Source organism: Acipenser ruthenus, chromosome 23 (genome assembly GCF_902713425.1).
Source record: "Acipenser ruthenus chromosome 23, fAciRut3.2 maternal haplotype, whole genome shotgun sequence".
NCBI classification, from domain to species: domain Eukaryota; kingdom Metazoa; phylum Chordata; class Actinopteri; order Acipenseriformes; family Acipenseridae; genus Acipenser; species Acipenser ruthenus.
The window spans coordinates 4,364,138-4,386,434 of NC_081211.1; the positions used below are offsets into that span (position 1 = coordinate 4,364,138).

General features: G+C 37.9%; 1 protein-coding gene across 2 annotated transcripts; it reads right to left on the reverse strand.

Moving 5' to 3' along the window:
* Window positions 1–4,686: 4,686 nt before the first annotated feature.
* On the reverse strand, window positions 4,687–11,056 carry LOC117413186 (cannabinoid receptor 1-like). 2 transcript variants are annotated; one of them, XM_058997638.1, is made up of 2 exons: window positions 10,899–11,056; window positions 4,687–7,569 (listed from the first exon to the last, which is right to left on the reverse strand). In XM_058997638.1, exon 2 carries the CDS (start codon window positions 7,457–7,459, stop codon window positions 6,359–6,361), a length of 1,101 nt encoding a protein of 366 aa, XP_058853621.1. In that variant the 5' UTR covers window positions 7,460–7,569; window positions 10,899–11,056; the 3' UTR covers window positions 4,687–6,358. The 2 variants fall into 2 exon arrangements, with proteins under 2 accessions (XP_058853621.1, XP_058853622.1); XM_058997639.1 differs by lacking the exon at window positions 10,899–11,056 and adding an exon at window positions 9,715–9,764.
* Window positions 11,057–22,297: the final 11,241 nt, after the last annotated feature.

The following is a 22,297-nucleotide window of genomic DNA, read 5'->3' on the forward strand; positions in this document are numbered from 1 at the left end:
GTTTTTTTATTAATGAATGGATTTCCTCTATAGTAGATTGGTAGCTCAAGCAACAATCCATCTACTTTGTCAAGCTGTCTGCCTATAGGGAATGGTGGGGGAGGGGGGTGGGGGAGGGGGAGGTATTCCAGGCTCAGTTCTGAAAGTATTTGTTGTTTCATAAAGGAGTTGCTCAGGTAAAGGAAACCTGAAACTAGAGCCTCAATACTGTCCCACAAAAAAAGTAAGATCAACTTAGAAGCACATGTTCCTAAGGCTGGCCTCCAGGTTTGAGTCTAGGTCCTGACCAGTAATTAAGCAGACCTGTTCACATTAGAATGCCTGCTGCACATTTTTAGTCTGTTTTTGTGTACAGATTTAGAAAATGGTATTGTTTTTGTTTTATAAATTCAAGCCAATAATATGTCTAAGGAAAATAGTGGACAGCCATCTGAAAAATGCTTTAAAAAAAACTATCCCACAATAATGTTCTATCTTGTTTAACACAACTATACAACAGTAGAATTGACTAGCCCGCTTACTCCAGTTGGGATTCCAAGTCTGTATATCTTTCAGTATATCCACTCAGTGCAGTATAGGTATATCCTTCAATAAACCCAATGTCATAAAGGCTATACTTATTGACTGTATTGTGTTGAAAGCCACTTTAGACTTTTTTTTTATTTTTGCTTTGCTGTTCTCCAGTCTAATTGTATTAATTAAATAACCCACAGTGTTTTGCTTGCAGATCAGTCAGATATTCCCTGGTTGACAGGCAGGCATGAATCATATTGCCAACAAAATGTACTTTTTAAAGGTATGTTACATGGTTGCTATAACTTCAGGGCTGGTTGGGTGTAACCCTCGCTAGAATAAACAGCTAGAACAAAGTCTCAGGCATTTAACCACATTTTTGTAATCGTGGCCTTTATCTTTTGTTGGTATGACTGATTCTTTGTTACACTTTAATAAAAGATGCAGCCCTGTAAGGAGTCATGTAGGCTTAATATACAGGTAATACCCACTAAAACCACTGGGGTCCATAAAAAAAAGAGATAGTAACATGCACATGACACATATTCACATTGCTGGTTTAATGAACACATTTTTACAGTTTGCTGATCTGTTTCATTGAAGCTGATATATTTGAAAGTCATTGTAGCTTCAAAGTTTCCATTCCATTCAACAGCTCGCCATGGCTAATCTTGTCGGCTCCACACATAAACTGCTAATATGATTTACGCCAGTGTTATAAAGAAACATTGATTGGGAAATGTTCTCAAAACAACTGCAGAATCAGCTCCCCTGGCAGCTTATATAAATCTTAGTAATACAGCCAGGTTAACCGTAGTAAGCCACAGCAACTGTGCTAATACTGTAAGACGATACACAATACTTTCTACTATACTACAAACTGGGCACATGATACATCCCATAATAAGCAGGCCAATGCCTCAGATCCTGATATAAACTCTCTCTATTTCAATCAAGTTATGGAAGTTTCACATTATATTAATTTCATTGGGTAGGGTGGGTCATTGAGGCCTTCTGCCAAATAAAAAATTAAAAAATAAAGATCATGAGATAATTTATCTCATGAGACTGGGGAGCTTGATAATGCGGAAATCTGTTTTAAGACTTGTAAACTGCTGCTGTCCTTCTATAGGGGAGAAACAATCAAGCATGCCAAGGGCTTGTCAGCCACAGCACAGGAAGCGACAAAGGGCATCCATTAACCTGCTTCCCTAGCAGACACTTAAACTGGATTATACCCAGACAAGGACACTGATAAGAAATCAATCATGCTTTTTTTAGCCTAATAGAATGCCTCTGTTGTTCTGGAGTGTTTATACAGTATAAAACCTTGCTGCAAATAAACACATTTTAAAACCCTGGTTGCCATTCCATGCCCCCCTTTTATTTGCATCAGCAATATGTTCCCTGCTCCCCCTTATTTGCGTGCCAAAGATTCTCTGTTTTCCTTTAATCCCAGCTCTTTGCATGCCCTGACTTCATTTTCTCAGTTATATCTGGTTGACAGCCACTACATGCATTTCATAGTAAAGTCAAAGATAGAGGCACGACTTTGATTGATTTAATGTATTCATTTTGTATAGAAATGTCTAGACAGTTATTTGGCTTTCTGGTAAGGCTTTCAGCGTTTTGGGGAAAAGGGATTAGTTAGTCAATAAGATTTAGTGAAGGGGGGCTGAACTTAAAGTTACAGCAAGCCTCCAATAGTTTAATGGTAATCTTACTGTATTTTACATGAAAAAACATGGCTACTTTTAAACCATCAGCTGGATTGTAATATGTATAGACATCAATGCCACCTGCTGGACAGTTAACACATTGCAGCTCACACTGGAAGAGAGTAGCCTCTTGAAGCAGGCTGTACTGACCATATGTCTAGCAAATTACTTGCTTTACCCAACCCACCCAACTTTGCCAAAGCTGGACAACCTGCCTGAGCACACTAAAACCTGTGTTGCTGTGGGACATTGCTGGAATTTCTAACTGGGTTACTACTATTCCAGATTTTAGAAGATAGTCCTAGATTTTCCCAACTGCATCGCTGGAGATCCTGGTTTTCAGTGGCTAGTGTTATGATTCAACATTGATTATCATGTTACATATTTCACTATAGACAGATATTCTCAATAACAAGCTAAAGAGTATTGTTACCAAGTCTCATCATAATCACAAAAGTGTTTTTTTTTTAATATATAAAAATGATTATATTCCTGTGGCTGGACTGCATTTAGGGTGAGATTTTCTTTTAGGATAAACAGACTGTTGGATTTCTTCGCCACACATGCGATTATCTACAGTCCAAATCGTATACAGTATGTCGTTCCCAGGCCTAGGTCAAATGGTTTAATGTCAGCCTGGCCTGGTACATTCTGTGAATATGCTTTTGCCTGTTTCCTTAGCAACCTTATGATGCTATTCAGCATATAAACTATAGAGATATTTGATTTGGGTAAAGAGTGAGGAAGAGACTTCGTATTTGGTGCGGTTCTTTGTGTAGCAGAGATCACATGCGGTATGCAGTAGCTAAAGCCTAAAGCTTAAAATGACTTTATACACAAGATACACTTTATTTGAAATTGGCTTTATAGACCATACAACCCAAGTGTTAACTACTTCTGAACTCCATTTAACACTTTATTACAACTTCACAAGTATCTCCTAAAGCCTCAGATCAGTTTGACAACTAGCCTTCAATCTGACACTATGTGTTTTACTTTGCTTGCAAATTGTACATTTGGGAGACAACTGTATTGGTCAAGAGACTAAAAGAGAAGAAACCATGTTGGAGTTGATACCAGCACAAACATTGCAATTACACTATTGAACATGTAATTTGTAAAAACAGTAAAGTAAATCTAAGTAATGGTAAAGCAGGAGGAAAGCAAGTTAGACATTTTGACATATTAGAGTACAGTAAATAAATACTGTAGTATTAGTAAAAAAATAATTAAAAAAACTACCGTGCAGACTCACTACAGTCATCTTTTAATAGGATTTGAAGTTTTAAAAACCTTTCAGTTGTTAGAATTTGATTTTCTATTTCCAGTGCTCACCCGATCACTGTTATACTGGTACTTTCAGTCTCGATTTTTTTGAAACACCATCAATTTAATTTTGCAAAACTAGAACAAAACAACTGTTATTAAGAAGATAACTGCTTGGTAAATACACTGGTAAATATAGTCATGATAGTGCCTTCTTTTTTAGCACCTCTGTGAGTTGCGGGTCCCATAGGAAACCAGCTTGAATGCTTCTGTTCTCTGCATAACGGCCTCAGAATATCTAACTGAAACCAATGTTAACCTTTACAATCCTGTTTGCAAGAAGATACACTGTATGTCTGTGTCTCGGTCTAGATGCCACGCTAAGTTTTTACATATGTTTAGAGAAGAGTTGTGATGTGACTTGGTCTGGACACGTGTATGTGTGTCAGTCTTACAAGTGACTACAGTGGGAGTTCACAATGATCCTTTTCATGATACTAATAGCTCTAATTTTTATAAAACTACTATCTGTATAAACAAAAAAAATGGTGTTCGCTTGTACTTGCCACTGCTTGTACAATACCGGGATTCCTGCTATTTGTCAAATGAGTCAAGTTTCCTGGTGGTTTCACACTTGTGCTGTTTCATTTGCAGCGCAGTCAGATTCAGTTTCATATTCAAGCGAGTTGTTAAGGCAGAGGAGCCACACAATTACAGCCAGGCATGTCTGCAGCATCAAACCAGCCTAACAAAACAAATGTGTTCCTTTAGCCACAAACTGGTTTCCGGGTGTCAGCAGATTCTGTCATGGGAAACAATTTTGGAGCACACACTGGGTTTTTGCAATACGTGCAACAGACCGGAGCACATTGAGTCAAAGGCTAAAGCCATGTTGAGTTACAATCAGGTTAAGCGTGTGGCTCTTTGCACTGCCTCCCACGCAGTTTATTTCAAAGGCTTGGTTTGAGGGTGTCTATACTTTACAGCTCTATGGAGGTTTACTGAAGTACACCACAGTAGTAAGGTATGTTGAAAGGAAATATAGTAAGTCGCTTCAAAATACAATTTTAATGTATCTCTTTTCTATTTTACAATTAGAACTATTTAGAATGATTGCAAGCATCATAAAAAGGTAAGGGGACAAAGGATGTGAGAAAATGACATTGTAAGCTACCTACTCTTCAGGCTAGTATAGCAGCAATACTAAGTTAATAACATGTCTTGCGATGGCAGTTTGAAAGGCTTACAAAATATAAAATGTAGGTAGTTATAGGTACTGTAATAATTCCTAATAAAATGTTACTATAAGGACACGATACCATCAAATTCACTTTATTTGTGATTTATAGTAAGCTGGATTCAAACCGAAACCTCCAGATGTCAGAACTCACATAAATCTTTTTCCCCCCAAAACAGTACATTATTTCCTTTTGTTCACTGGTTTTAATCACACAGGCCAGGTCTTATCACTCTACAGATCCCATAATTGCCAGTCGTTTACAAGCTAAATTACACAATGCAAAGAGTGAGGTGGAAAATCAGCATTTTAAACCATTCAATCATCAACAAGCAGCCTGAATATGCAAATCTCTTGGTTCGACTGAGACAGCTCACTGTGTGTGACGAATCACAGCCCATGGACTATGTAGGCTGCAGTGTTTAAGGAAGGTTGCTGGAAGGCTGAATGTGTGGAGGTGTTGTCCTGAGGGCTGTCCAATCCCATGTGTGCTAGTTAGTGTGCTGGACTAGTTATTGCTTGTGTCAAGGCTGGGTTTATTATAATCTGCTGTGATGGTTGGAGATAGTGGAGGCGGGTGTACCTATGTACTGTATGTCACACAGTTTTCCATATATTTGCAGAATCGCTTATGCAATTGTCATGAAATTTGGTATTAACATTATTTTGGATACATTATTGAGAGTATCATATTTGGGGGATATAGGGGGGTGTTTGGCTGTCCGTTCATCAGTCCAGCTATTGGTTTTGTAGGGAAAAGAAATTCACTGTGTGATATTAATAATACAATGTTTTGTCTCTCACGAATCTCTCAAAGGAAAACATATTCATATATTAAGAACAAACCATTGCCTTCAAATAGTGATAAACAAGTTATTCAACATATAGGCAACAGTCACAAGCAATTATAATACAGGCGCATTATCAAAGTTGTTTAGTTTGTATGTGCATTCTGTGTACTAAAGGGCAATACAGGAATTTGAAAGACTAGTAAGAGGATAGTATTGGAGTTGGCTGCATGTTAGTCTGTTAGACAAGATGGTTAAAGATGGTTATCATTTGATTAGACTGTACATTTACTTATTGTAAACCTGTTATTTACAGTGAATTAATAATGTTTTACCTAAGAGGTATGTACAAAACGCTTAGTTTGAATTAGACATTATGTAAGATTCGATCGTGCCTTCCTAAATTGTTTATAAAATGTAATACAATAAGTGTTTAAAACTATTAAATAATCCAATTTTATAACATTAAAATAACACATTTTGTGATAACACACAACAAAATGTATGAATACTCATTCCAATACTTGTAAGTGGTTGATGGCTTATGACGATTTTAACAGTATATGCAAAAAGCTATACAATTTTCCTTGGTCCTTATGAAGGTGCTATGAATGCACCATAGTGTCCCATTGACATAAAGTGTTACTGTCAAATGAATCCAGTTCTGTAAACCTGTGAAAGGTATTTACTTTATAAACCAGGGGAAAAACAAAACAAAAAACAAACAGACAGATTTTCCCTTTAAGAGTTATGCCACAGTTATAATTTTGCAATACTTTAGCATTATGTGGATATCTGGCAGAACTATAGTACACATTTGTAACAGAGGTTGGTCTTCAGGTTTTTCTGCAGTCTGTGAGTGACGGTACCTCAACCAATTCGCAGACAGTGTCTGGATGGATTGACTTCTGTTGCCCATCAGACTCCACACTGCTCAAGAAGAACGTTGCTTGACCACGACACCGGGCCACAGCCCCCAGGAGAACTTGCCGCATGTCCTTGCTCCTCAGGGCATAGACCAGCGGGTTGACCGTGCTGTTCACAAAGCACAGGGTGCAGAAGAATGCAAACACCATCTTCAGGTTGTTGTCCAGCTTGGAGAACAGATCTACAAACATGAAGGACAGGACAGGGGACCAACAAATGACCAGGATGGCCAGAATCACACCAAACGTCTTGGCCAGTTGGATGTCCATCCTCATTCTGGCTTTACCTCTTTGGCTTTGGATCACATGCTTTTCCATGTATACAGCATGCTTGTGTGCTTTCCAGAGGATGTGAATGTAAGCGTAGACTATGAAAACTAGCAAGGAAATCACAAACGCTAGCCAGCAGGCTAAGTACGTTTCATCCACACAAGGGAACAATTCAGAGCATACTGAATTCAGCGTGCTACAATTCCATCCCATGAGAGGCAGGAAAGAGATGAGGACTATGGTCGTCCACAACACAGCGAGGCTAATAAAAGCGTTCTTCCGGGTTATGATGGTCTTATATTCAGAAGGTTTGTGGATGCATATGTATCTATCAATAGATGTCAGTAACAAGCTCCCCAAGGAACCAGTGAAGGCCATGATGACTCCTCCGAGCTTGAACAAGAACGTCGATGTGGAGACCATGTTCTTGAACACATGGAATTCCACAAAGAAGAAGGCGAAAAAAATGCTGGCAAACAGATCGGCCAAAGCCAAGCTGCTGATGAACAGATAAGAGGGCTTTCTTCTCAGATACGGGGAGGAGAAGATCAGGCACAAGACTAACAAGTTCTCCAGGAGAGTGAGAGGCCCCACGAGAAAACAGATTGAGGAGACGATAATTTTCTGGCTGTCCGTGAGCACCATGAAGGATGTAAAGTTCACACAGGATACATTCGTTTTTTCAGGGGCCACAGTGGTGTTGCTGTACGGACAGGTGGAGACTGCGTCTGTGCTGCTCATTTTGATGAGCCTTTTTGATTCTTGCACACTTCCTCTTCGTCTTTAAAGCAGTGGGAGATAGGGAAAGCAGACATTCATGATGTACTTATGGAGTGCAGATTAAGGGTCTTCTGTAGAAAAAAAAGAAGAAAGAAAGGATACATTAAAAGATGTCAGACACGTTGATTTTTTTAAAAACCTGTAAAGACTGATGTAGAGCACAGCCCATACAGGCTGCCCCTTTGTGCATCTGGAGGGTTCCATAGGCTTGTTATGTAAAATCTTCAAGGACACAGGTACTAAAATTATATGCAGAACCACTTCTTGATCTCATGTTTTATTGTGAGGGCTGGACAAATCAGATACCAAAATCCAATTCCAGCCCATTTCTTTATGCCATTCATCCCAGAAATAGTTACATTATTATTATTTATTTATTAGCAGATGCCCTTATCTAGGGCGACTTACAATTGTTACAAGATATCACATTATTTTTTACATACAACTACATTATTTTTTACACATTAGTTTTACATACAATTACCCATTTATACAGTTGTTTTTTTTACTGGAGCAATCTAGATAAAGTACCTTGCTCAAAGTCCCCCACTTGGGACTGAACCCATGACCCTCTGGTCAAGAGTCCAGAGCCCCTAACCACTACTCCACACTGCTGCCCTGTGGTTGCTGCCCACAATACACTGAAATGCAAAGCAAATGGAAACTTAATCATTAAGGACAGGCTGGAATAAAAACATTGTATTTTGAGGAAGGTTTGGCCACATGGTATGCAAATACCATTGAACTGCCTTATTGAAGCTATTGCTCTGATGTATTTCCTCCCAAACTGCTGTAAAGACTGTAGACTTATCTGCACCTTGTATTTCCCCTTAGTGCCACACGATGGCACTATAAACACATTTACTCTGCCGGTTTTGTGTCTGAACTTCTGTGATACAGAATCCCTATTCTAAAGCTGTCTGTTACATGGGATCTGTCTGTCTGTCAAATATTGGCTGAACTAGGTTTCCATTTCTTTGCTTTTGAAATGTAACTTAGTAGATGAACAATTTTGGATCAAGAAGTAGATTCTTTTGTAATTGATTTGAATCAAAACAAATATTCAGAATTAACTCAGTTGGGTTCGGGGTGAATCAATGCTTCTGAAGCCACATGCATCCGATTAAATCCCAACCGGAATCCAGCTCAGAACTGATTTACATGCAGAATATTTAGAGGGCTTTGGAACCCATTCCTCTCTTAGGTAGCTGGATTACATGGTGCATATAAACAGAGCACAAAATAAACTGGAAGTAGAGCTATGCTGGTATGACTGTGATCTGATGTTGCCCAGCTGTTTGCCCCCAGTCAACATTTGAATCAGGCATCCAGTGGCCTCTATATATAATTTTAAAAATCATACTATGTCCGCTGTATGACTTCAGACTAAACAGGTTTCCCCTCTGAGCACTATGTTGCAGAATTGTAAAATACAAAATGGGTTTGAAGGGAATGCTAAATAATAGAATATGAGATATCAGGCATGCAAGAAGCTCTTATGATATCAAGTATTTATTATGACATCAAATGGCTTTTTTGAAATAATTTATAAGCAGCAGTAGTAGTAGTAGCAATATAGTTTTACGTTAACAGGATTCGTATGGATTGGAGGTGATTTCCAATAAGCAGTCAAACAAAACTATGGTAATAAAGAATAAATAAGTCTTATTAAATCACAGGCTTCAGTGCCACTAAATCTGAGAGTTCCTGCAATTCCTAGACTTCTCATAATACTTCAAGTACTTTGTTGTATATTTCAAATAAAAGAACTGAACAGGTCATATGATGGAGTCATTGTTCTTTCAGGTACAGTAAACTTCAGCTTTTACAGAAATAAGAGAAGTTGATGCCATCAGCCTGTGTGTAGTCATGTGTTTATAAACCTTGGTAAATGGAGAAGGCAAGACTTTTCAAACACACTCTTAAATTCATAGTCCCTTCCAGATTTGACAGCACCCTGTATTTCTTCCATGTACAGTTCTTTCCTAAAGTAATCGGAAATCGTTTTTGGGGGGCACCATCAAAAAGGATTTATTTTCTCATCAATCACAACAACATTCTAAGACATTGTTCTGCAGATTTGCGTTTTGAACTCTGCTGATAGTTCTGCAGTGGTTTTTTCAGGGTAATACATATAGAATAGAGTACAGGGTATGATACAGGAGAGGCCAGAGCGGGGACCCACAAGTGACTTTGCAAAAAGAGGACTTACTGACCTTGAGTGAGTGAAAATCAGCTTGTATCTTACACTGCACACTATGCTATATTTAATATAAGAAAAGGGTAAAAAAAGAATAATTAAACAGTATAGCTAATTCATGTGCCATCATTTCCATCTGATACACAGACATTTCAGATGGCTATATTGCATCAATATCAGGGTCTGATACATATGAAATAATATTATTACAATCCCAATGCTATTTTTCGAACTAGATTAACATGGGTTCAATCACAGATAGGGGGCACTGCTGCTGTACCCTTGAGCAAGGTACTTTACCTAGATTGCTCCAGTAAAAACCCAACTGTATAAATGGGTAATTGTATGTAAAAATAATGTGATATCTTGTAACAATTGTAAATCGCCCTGGATAAGGGTGTCTGCTAAGAAATTAATAATTATATATATATATATATATATATATATATATATATATATATATATATATATATATTAATGGTAACTTGTTTTGTAAGAGTTGTTTACAGTTATTAAATTGTAATATTCTGTATCATCCTTGCTCAAAATGTAGCCTTTTTTTTAAACCTTAGCTAACATACCTACTTATAATACTCTAAATATGAGTCATATTTATGTATGGTGTATAAAGTTCTAGTGGTGCAATATATGTGGTTCATGTAAAAAAGACAATAACCCAAGAAAAGTATACTCTTGGGTAAGGAGATTGCATGCATCGTGTATCATGTATCATACACACACATTGTACACACACACACTCCCACAAGCATTTACACTTCAACCTAATTCTTTAACTTAAAAAGTCTTTAACTTAATTCTAATTTTAAAGTCACTATCAGATTGCAATATTGCTGTTCAGTCCCCCAGCTGAAATGATATTCTCTATAGAACAGATGCCCTGCAAGTTTGAATGTTCTCAGTCAGTGCCTTTCATACTGGATGAATAACTGCAACAGAAACGTTTCCTTTAAAATGACCTGGTGCTATTCCCATTTTACTATACCCGAATACTACATCATCCTACTCCTTGTACAGTAGAAGTCGTAAAATATATTTAACAGAGGATGGATTCATAATCACAATGTACAGTAAAACAGAAACATTACAGGAAACAATATACTGTACTACCAGCATTTCCACCATCTGTACAGTCTGGCTATTGCCATTTAAACACATTTCTTAACAGATCGGTCTTCTTACCTTTAGGGTGTTAACAGTAAGCAGTCCAGACTGCATTCTGCATTAGATCCTTAACAGCTACTGCCCCTTTGTCTTGTATATTGTGGTTGTAGATTGCTACAATGTTGGAGTGTGCTAATCCTTCCTGCTTGTAGCTTAGTCAATCTAGAAGTGCAGCGAGTGAGTAGAAAGTACAGAAATTACTCTGTCTGGCTCTCACGCTCTCTCTCTCTATACCTCCAATACACAGTCCCCTCTGACTGGGTCTGTGGGATATAGCATATAGTCACTTATAGCATCTGGATGAGCAGCGACACCTTTCTCATGTGAAACAGTCAATAGGAATGGAAATATAGACATTCATTTCTAAATATAAAATTGTTCACTTTTGTACACTGCAGTTATACCTGCTTTCAACCGTTTAAACATTATACACAAGAGTCCTGCATCCTAAGGGATGTATAGAATTTATTCTAGAACTGTATTTTAGTTATATTATGAAAAGGGACACATTTGTTGGATTTAAAATATTCAGGAAGCTTTACAAATAATAATAAAAAATACAGTACAGTGTTTGAATGAGATGCTGAATTTAACAAGGAGATATAAATGGTTAATATATTAGAACTATTGTATTGCAAACCAGCTCACACATGTATGCTAAGTCTGGGATTCTTCCTGTATTATGCAATCAGCCCTATTCATTTTTGGCTAATTTTCATACATAAAAAATAATATATTATAAACTTTCCAATCACAGAAAGGCAGAATGTCTCTCATTAAAGTTTACTAGAGTAATGTTACAGTTTTCTAATGGTTGTACTATGCATTTCCCATAGTTAACCATGGTCTTTTAATATGCTTGAATGTACCTCCCTGAGTTTTACAATGCTAACCCATGCTTTACCATGCTTTTACTAGGCTTTATTACACTTTGCTATGCGTTTACTGCAGTTCATTTTTATAAAGGCTATTGGTCTTACTCCACTGCCTCCTGTGCAGCTGTATCTTGGCTGACCAATATTGGAGGTCACACCTCATCGAGAGTGGCTCCTGCCAGATCAAAAAGCAATATCCTGGTCAAGTCTGTATAAATACTACATCCATCTATCACATGAAGCAGAGCTGTGAGCCTCAATCTTTACATTGCATCATGTTGGGGAAATGGCAGTCGAGGGTCCTTCAAGCAGGATCATGTTTGCAAACTGTGAACAGGTTGTGTGTTTCTAAAACATAAACATGGAATTTAGTAATATAAATATATACATATATTTTTTATGTACTGGCTCTGTTCCGATCCACAAGGTCTGAAGCTTAGTTTAGTCTTTGTTCCATCTGTACCCTAATTGCGGTTATGAAATTGGACAGCTTTCGTTGATTGGCCCGGGAGGGAGGGACTAAAGGCCCAATTTCTAACTAGTCTCTGCATCTGTGATTACAGCAGAGCAGCCTTCTCATTCTCACTGTGGCATTCTGGGATTCTCCTCTTTCTGAGGTAAGAAACACATACAGATAAATGGATCCAGTGCTTCATAAGTGGCATACGTCTATAAGTGCCACAGCATGCTATGCATGACAAATACCAAACATTATTATACTACTGTATGACCCTGACAAAACCTGAGCATAAATATGCTACTAACTTAATTAAGCATACAAAATGTCCATGAGTGCACAAACAGTGATCAATTATGGATTAGAACACATATGATTTAATAAACAGATACAAAATGCAATATTATGTACATTTTGGGCTATAAAGTATTTTTCCAATATCCCAGTGGCACTACAATGTTACTGCACTGTGGCACAATGGCAGCTACAGTGTCCTAAGACTGTTATTATTTTTTAATATGTTATCACAATAATATAAACTAAAGCACCATTACATAAATTGGTGCATATTGTCTCTGTATAATTTATACAGACTGTACTAGATTTTAACACAGTTTATTGTGTTATCTTTCCACTCCTCTTCTCGACAGATCTCTTTCAACTGTTATTGACAGCTGTATTGATTGATTTCATAATTGCAGCTTGACTAAGGCAGAGACACAAATCCACCACCACCTGTGTCAAACCACTTCATCCAAATAGTTTTATCACTTGCTAATATTGAAATAAGTAGGTCAATACCCCAGGGAACCATAATCAACTTCTAAACTTCTAGAAATCAGTAAATAACCCTCCAGAATAACTTACAATGCATAGGGAAGCCCAACAGAAGAGGCAGCCTGTCACTGAAGATTAACTGTGTCATTACTTCAAGCATTGTGAATAATGGTGGTGTCCTGAATTACAAATCAGCATAACTGGTGGAAGGATTAATAATGAGAAAGAGGTGCTGTGTAGAAGACACAATAACACTGGAGGAGTGTATGAGGGCTTGCTGACCAAATACAAAATCACATGATTAATTTCCATGTTAAAACGTTAATAAACGTCCTCCCTGTACCTGTCAATGAATAATAATGTCTCCCATTTCCTTAAGAATAATCCAACTGTGATATTATTACAGTAACAGGAGCTGGGAAAACTTGGGACAAGAAGGCTGAAATTCTCACGTATTGTCTTGTTGTTGTCAACTAAAGTCCCGTATTCTTTTTCTTGCCTAGATTCACTTTGTCTTGTGATTCTGTTTCAGTCGTCATGTCCTTGTGACCTTTTAACCCTTTCAGACCTGGCGGGACCTTCAGGTCCTTTAGCGCCATGGTAAGTCACGTTGGAACTTCACAGGACTCCTGGGTCCCAGTCTGAGGTAGTGTAGAAATATATGCAAAACATGTTTTTGTTCTCCTGCATACTCAATAAATGAGTTTATTCTTCAGCTCGACAAAAATAATTCAAGACTGAAAGGGTTAAAGCACACCTGAATCCTCAATAGAGCTCTCCGAACCATGTCTAATCTCCAAGTACAGCAGAGTGTAACCAGCTTAGACATGTGATGCCTGAAACAGCAAATGATATACAAGAATAATGCATTAGTTTATATAACTGCACCATTTTCAAGTACAGTAGCTACAGATATTGAACAACATTTTAGAAAGACCTGCCATAACACAATTATAGTGTATTGCCACACGGGCAGGATGCAAGGTGTATAAATTCACCACTTCTAATTCTTAATAACACTGAAATGAATAGAGGATGTCAATACTTTTGAGCACCACTCTCCACACGCTTAATTTTGCACAGCTGTGCCATGCAAATTAAGAATGTAAATATGAATTGCTACAGAAGACGCTGCCTAATTTCTCCTTCTTCACCCTGCCTCACCCTTTGCGTGAGATAGCCCAGGATGTTGCAAAAGTTTCCCAGGATTTGCGTTCATATGTATCCACATAAAGCCTTGTAAGCAAATTGTTTTCAATACAGTTTCATGGTAGGGAGACAGGAGCCTGTTTGAATTTGACAGTCCTTTATTAATTGCACAATGGATAATTCATTACCATGTGAACAGTAAGTAATTGCTCGTGACACTTTGAAAAACACATAAGAGTTTCTTAATGGAAGTAGTTTTGTTGGAACGGACATGCGGGCAGTGGTGTTTTGCAGACCTGCTTGTAATGTCTATACTTTTCTGAACCAGGTTTTGGACAGCACCTGCAATGTGCTCTTGGGCGTTTCACTGTTGTGGAGAGTGTATGTCTGTGTTTGGGAGAGTGAGGAGTCTATTTTAGTGTTAATTTTGATTTATGTTAAGTGGGTCATTGTGATTTATGTTAATAAGTGGGCCATTATGTTTAGATCATTTAAATAGACCCCATGCAGAGAGACTGAATCCCTTGCTGTTTCCTTTATGTTTTTCTATCCCAATGAACAACTGAGTTTAATCATGTGCTAAACTACTATAAACAACTTGTTATCCTTGTTACCATTTTGTGCCATCTTTGCCTGCAGTACAGAACCATTGCATTGACATTGAAGACGATTTGATAAGGGTTTTACACATTATAATCTTAGCACTTTTTGCTGTTCATTATCACTCTGTTCCTGTAGGATTCATTCTAGGCGATTCTTGACAGGTTTGTTGCTGTATGCCCCAAATACAATAGCCTTCCTCTATAAATCACAACATACCAGCACTCACAGCTACAGAATGGCCTAATTATTTTGTTTTTCTAGGGCAGACTTGAGCGCAGTGAACTGGGGGAGAGAATAAGCCACTTTCTGAGTTTACACAGGATAGGGTGGCAGATGAAAAATAACCCAGTGTGGTTCGGAGTTAAAAATAAGACACAGAACACCAAATGGAACTAGCACCACAGCAACAGCAGACAGGCAGATGAGTAACAGCGTGCGATAGATTGATTTCCTAATGGGAATACGTTGTGGATTTTTATTAAAACACAGCAAACTGACCTAGATGTTAGGTTTGGATGGGTTTAACAAAACCAGGCTGTTTTGACAGCTTCCAAATGCCAGCTTTATTCTTCATTTTTTTTAAAGCACATGGCAACTTGAGAAAGCTTATCCCTATCTAGTTTGGCTGCTTAAAGACTAAGGGGAGGATTAAATGAAAACTATAGCACAGCTGAGGGCCACGCGTGATTCACATCAGTTGAGTGAAGAATGTATTTTTGAGTGTGTTGGCCTCTAGGTCAGAGTTTACTGCTTTTAAACAGAATCAACGCAAAACCCTCAGCTCTATAAAAGAACTTTCTCACGACTTCAGATTTATTATTTATCACTCAGGGGCATATTATGGATGTATGGAGAGAGAGAGAGAGAGAGAGAGAGAGAGAGAGAGAGAGAGAGAGAGAGAGAGAGAGATGGGAAGATTGAATAAACACACAATTTGAGATTGTATCACATCATATCAGACAGGAAGGAATGTCATTTGCAAGGAGGTTGAGTAATATATTTCCTATGATGAAACTTACACTGTACGAGTGGGTTGAAAATAACCGTGAAGAATTTTGGAAGCCACTGCCAATAATATTGAATATTTATTTTTTGTGTATTGTTTAAAATGGGAACTTTCTTTAGACCTTTGCAGTCATGCAAATAATAATAATAATAATAATAATAATAATAATAATAATAATAATAATAATAATAATAATAATAATATATTGAAGCTATTCTTGTGTTTGGGGAGGAACACTGCAATGGAATGCTGCTTGTATTTAAATGCTGTAGTAAAGGTCTCCAGGCACAATATACTGGTAGCTGAGCTGTATATATTTTTAATTGGGGTTTTGGGGTGCAATGCCCCAAGGTAAAATGTTGAACCCCACATTATATTTGTACAAATGTGACCTCACAAAATAAAATAATACCTTGAAAGTATTTAGAAAGTTAATATTGCTCCCACAGTTAACATGATCTATGGGGCCATATTTTCAAAGAGATTACTCCAGTTTAATTAAGTCTGTAAATGAAAAAAAGTGCCTTACTGACTTTACAAAACTACTATCAAACCCCTAAGCCATCTAGAGGGTATCTCAAACACTCTCAGGACATTTGTTTCTCAGTACTTGACTGATGAATTTTCATCTTTCAAAAAATAGGAGTTAATTAAAGAGTAAACTGAAAATATAGCCCATAATTTCTTAACATTAAATTGCATTATATATCTGTTAAAGGAGTGCTAACCATGACATGTTTGTAGAATATTTCAAAGACTGCAGCAGTAAAAGTAGCTTCTGCTTCCTTTTTCTTGTGCTGTTAGCACAAGGAGTGGTTTGATACCAGAAAGAAACATTCTGTATTTATTTTTTCTAACATTGTTCTTGAAAAATGAGGGAACTAAAATCCTTAACTACTTCCTCCTTTCACCTAACATGAATTTGTCCCCAACTGAAAGCTTAACTGTTATTAAAATTGCGTGTCTGCTGTGGGAGTCTCAGCCTTGCCTGTCTTAATCTGTGCAAGAACATTATATTCCTCAGGGTTACACTTCAGAACACTTCATAGGGGTCGTTAGGTTATATGGCTTTTGTCTCAATTTGCCGTGCGAGAAAAACAGATGATTAGATAGGTCATAAGATCCCTCAGGTCCTAGACACTGACAGTCTTCATTGAATGACCTATTTGTTCTGAAGCTACTGCTTGCTTTATAGAGGTGAAGGATTTGTGAGAATCTTAAATACATATTACAACCCACCTTCTGGCAAAGGGACTTGAGGATATATGTAGTATATTAGCTAGCTGGAGCATATCAGAAATCTTTAAAATGATCAGTGGGGGTCTTATAGTTTTCACAACTCTCCTGCTCACCTACAATGCCCTTCATCACACAGGTCCCGAGTACCTCCTCAACCTGCTGACCCGCTACGTCCCTGCCCGCAAGCTGAGGTCCTCCGACTCTGGCCTGCTTGTTATCCCCAAGCAAAAGTGCACCACACTTGGAGAACGCTCGTTTAGCTTCATGGCTCCGACTCTTGGAACTCTCTCCCAGCTTTGGTGCGTGGTGCTCCCACAGTCGCTCGCTTTAAATCAACTCTCAAGACCCACCTGTTCTCTCTTGCTTTCCATGCTCTTTAAGCCTGATATCTGCTATTAGCTGCTGTGTTGCTGCTGTATCCCCAGAAACGATTAGTCTCAAAAACAACGTCAGTACCAAGTTTCATCACAATGGGACAAGTGGTTCTCCAGAGATATATGTGCGATGTCTGTAGGTGCGTCCAGCTGCACTGTATCCCCATTGCCAGGGATATCTTCCACTGTGGGAGATAAAAAAGACATCTCAGCGCATCTCTGCTCAGAGAAAAGCTCACAAGTCCATTCAAGACACACACCATTCTTGAGCTGAACAGGCAGTGCCACACGAGATGCCAATTATATAGAAAGAAAGGAATTAAATCATTAAAACTGAGACAGTGCGTAGGCTTCTCATGTCTCTATCGATTGTCTTTTCAATCTGCCAAAAAAATAAAAAAAAGAATAAAACAGCCAGAACACAATACAAAAGCAATTACCCATTGAAAATCGACATGACGTTTACAACAGATGAAATACCACTTCTAAAAATAAAGATCTCTTTAGATCCTATTATCCTTTATTAACGAATCCTGTACATTACCAGCCTTTTGACTACACTCCATAGTGCTGTTATACTGTGGTTAATGGGCATGTAGATCCACCACTGTTTAGATCAATTAATGAAAATGCTTAAGGTTTATTCAAATTAAAATGGTACTCATAGTTATTCATAATACATAGGGTCATCATGACTCCATGTACACTGGGACAGTTTGGGACAGTTCAGGCTTTTCAACTCAGCGCAAGGCTTTCTGGTATGTTTTACCTGTCTCAGGTACCTTTCACAGTGGGACTACACTTACCAGAATGCATTGGGATGTGAGTTGAAAAGCCTGAACTGTCCGAGTGTACATGGAGTCATATGGTAGCCCTAATTATACTACTGGAGATAATTAATCTTTCCTTGTTTCTTTCACTTTAATTGTTTGAGTTACAATTAATTGCTTGAGTTGATTTTAATTATCTTTGGTAGTTTGGCAACATTATCTGCCTTGCTTACTAATTATGTCAGGTGTCTTCTCACTTTATACACTAATGTGAATGTTGTGAGAGTATGCTATAGATGCTGAATTATTTTGTGCTAGCTTTCTTTGTTACATGGAAAATACAGACCAGGACAAAAATGAAATGCAACCGTTAAAATATAAAAGAGACTGCCAATTTCACTTAGTGATTTACATGAGATCATTATAAGCAGGGAGACAGTTACAAAATGATTTAAAAGCTTTTGAAATGCCAGTGGGGTTCCTATAATGGAACCTGGCAGTGCACACGTTGTCTTTCTGTCAGGCCATATCAGAAACAACAGACACATCCAGCTGCCAGAAGAGAGAGGAGGCGGCGACAAGAAGAGACTGCTTATTGTTCAACAGACAATGAATGGAAAATAATGGGTTTTTTTACCTTTTTGAGAAATGATTGTGCTCATGTAAGTGCTTCAGTCCTGCATGTTTCTTTCTTTTTTGCTTTAAGTTTTGCTTTCTGGGAGCAGCTACTCCACTTCTAAGATAATGCCAATATGTCTATAGCAGGCAAATAGAACTGATGAACCCACCTTAACACAGGCTTTGTTTAATTATTAAAGCATTTGAGCAATTGTACTAGGAGGATTGTGAGTGTTATAAATAGATAAGAATTTAAAGCTACTGTGGCAGGGCAGAAGCCCTGCTGGTGTACATAATGTGTGGGGGAATGTAAGGTTGGCAGGGATGGGGTTAAATCTGTCCCTGCCAGCAATCACAGGTGTAGCCATTCCCCAATTAGGTAATTGCGTGCTAATTCAATGGCAGTGACTACACTGACAATGCAGTTATTATTGGGCAGATAGCAATTGGTAGGGTGGTACGGATTTCACACTTTGATGACACACCAATGGTGTCACAATAGCAGGAACTAATTCACACGAATGCATGCTGTGATCCAAAGCAAAGGCGTGGTACCATATCATTACCAATACCACTGTAACAGGATCACTGGGTATTAGTTATTCCTAATCCACTGTGTTATAGTTACTGGGATTATAATGGGGTTCCGGTGGGATTGTTTCAAATTTTTCTGTAGCCATTCTTCATTATCACAATAATCTTTAATATAAACTATCCACCAGATTTAATTACGAGAGAATTTATCTTCAAGAGTCTGTCATGGACGCTTATCTAATTTCCCTTTTGATCTGTTAATCGAATAAAAGGCAACAACAGACAGTATATCCCAGAAGCACTGATAAATCAAGGCAATCAGAGAGATTAAACTCTTTTCTAGGTGGTTCTTAGAACCAAATGTCATAACAATTGGATCAGCCGCTCTCCAGACATGTATAATGTCATTTTGTATCCACAGCGGTGGAGTGGGTGTCCTTGTCACATAATCTCCAATAGCAAAATGAGTTAATGTGATATCGTCAGCAAAGGACCTGTGTTGGAAATCAATAGAAAATCGTGGGTGCAGCATACTTCAACTCAGCATTACAATGACCCAAAACACAAGTGCATGAAAACAAGTCTTTAAATCATGACACAGGCTCTGTTCCAAATATAGCAGCAACTGCCTGTTTAAATCACATGATAGGAGATAGTATGCTGCCCATTTCAAACCTGAAGGTCAATGCTCATAGATTTTTGACAAGAGAGGACTTTGAGGTGTACTGGGAGTATAGCAAGTATTGTATAACCTAAATACATATATTACTGCAGAAAGTTACATGAAGTTCTTCAGACAGGTGCTCCATATATTCTTTCCATGTTGCGGTCCTGCCGTAAACTAGCGCATTTTCTTATTGGTCATCTCTTGTGAATATCCTCCTACAGATCATCTACCTTGTCCTGATATTTCATTTCTTACCTGTTTAATATGCTATTACAGTGCTACCCCATTATAACGTGACCTATTATACTGAGGAATCGGTTATAACACAGTAAGGTCATGACTCCCATTTCCCCCATAATGCAATTTTACTTGCAAAGGTTGGGTGAACATTCCAGATATACATTACGAAGCATTGCAAAAAAACAAAAATCTTTCTGTGTTCAAATGCAACTCGATGCAGTGGACAGAGTAAGAAAGGGTGAAACAATTTCAAAAGATATAAATGTTGCAGAATTTACATTGCGTGGATGGCTAAAAGGCGAAGAAAAACTCAAGAGGTTTTCTTGATAAGATTGACTCCAAAGAGGGCTGCTCTAGGAAAGAAATGCACTGCGCTAAAGAGTGAGACAAGCTGCTGTTAGTTGTTTTTGGTGTGGCTCAGGCTAACAGCAGCCGGGAATAAACGTCCCAATAAACCGTGGATTCGAGTACCTGCAAACTGTGTGTGTCTCCTGCCTTCATTTTCCACTGTACGCTACAATATTAATTTGGCTTGTGGGCATTGTAAAGCATTTCGGAACAAAAATGCCAATATTGATTATAAGGCGAAACGCAAATAATGCCGTCTCCTAATTATGGACCCCAACAACCACACTAACGGGGTAGCACCGTATGTGCTCTTTATGATCCTCTGTGGTTGTTTCTACTTCGTTATTTGCCATGGTTACTAACTATTCCGGTACAAAATGGCTGATTGTGGGGAAGCATATTAGAGTTGCACAGTGAACAAGACTATATGGGCTTCAATGCAATGCTAATATAGTTCCCCACCCAACCTACCACAATCACCCTTGAGGAAAAGTTGGAATAGTTAGTAAGCATGGTTAATTTCAGATCCAAGCAGATACAACATTAGAGAATCATACAGAATATATTAAATATAGTTAAGAAATTAAACATAAGGTCAGTTTTTAGAGGTTTGAAATCAATTCAGACATGGTCACAAATGGGGTAATCCTTAGGATCAGTTCACATTTCAAATGGGTTTCTGGTGCGTCACTCCCTCACAGTTAATGAACTAGCTTTTGCCAACAGCGCCATCTGCTGTGTCAATATTTTATTGCCTCAAAGTGTAATGTGCACAACATAAGCACAGCAATAATAGTTTGAATCCATTGCATTGATCATTGAAATTCGAAGTTTCCTTCATAAATCGCCGTGTCTTTTATTTTAAAGTCACACATATGCAATCGAATTGTTGAATTTCCAATTCCAGTATTTTTGTTTTTTAAGAAGTATTTTATGATTTTCCCAGTTTTACGTGGTCTCTGTCACAAATCCACCCATTGCAGTTCAATAAGAATTAATCAAGTAAACGATCAAATGGTGACGTCATAAATTCATTTTAAATACTTAAAACGAACAACTATTTTTTACACCGTATGGAGCACTCTGCCTTATTTAATGATTTACCGTACTTGAGCTGCAATTCTCTGCAATTATGTTCCCAGTTTTTATGGCAAGGGGCATTAACGCTTGTAGCCACGACTTAGTTAGAAACGTATCTATAGTAGCTAACTGGAACATATAATAAAACATAGACATTTTATTATTCCTAATTTATAAACATAATGATTAATTTCAAGGCTGGTGTCAAAGTGTGCTTGCAGTAACAGTTTACTTAGTTGGCAGGCAAGAAACATGGGATACACTTATAACGTTCATGTTTTGAAAGTCCTATTTTTAAATAAAATACAGATTGTATTATCTTACTTATAATTAGCAAGAACACTGTTCTCATAGAAAGTGATTCGTACTAGGAATCAACAGAATGTTTTTTTTTAACAGAACCAAATACTGTCAATCAATTAATCTCTCCAAAAAGAGTGCTAAATGTTTCAAAACTCCAACATTTAATTCAATGCTTAAATGATGCCGTTTACCTTCTTCAAAGTGCCCTCTGAATTGCGAGGCTCTTGAGACAACCAGATTAGCTAGATTTGCAGGAGTCTGAATAATTACCCAGTAATTGTGCTTATCTGTGCATTTACAGGCAAATATCTGGAGTCCTGGGGCTGCTAAAGATATACAGCCTTAACAAAGTAATGGAAAAGCCAATATTGCATTGA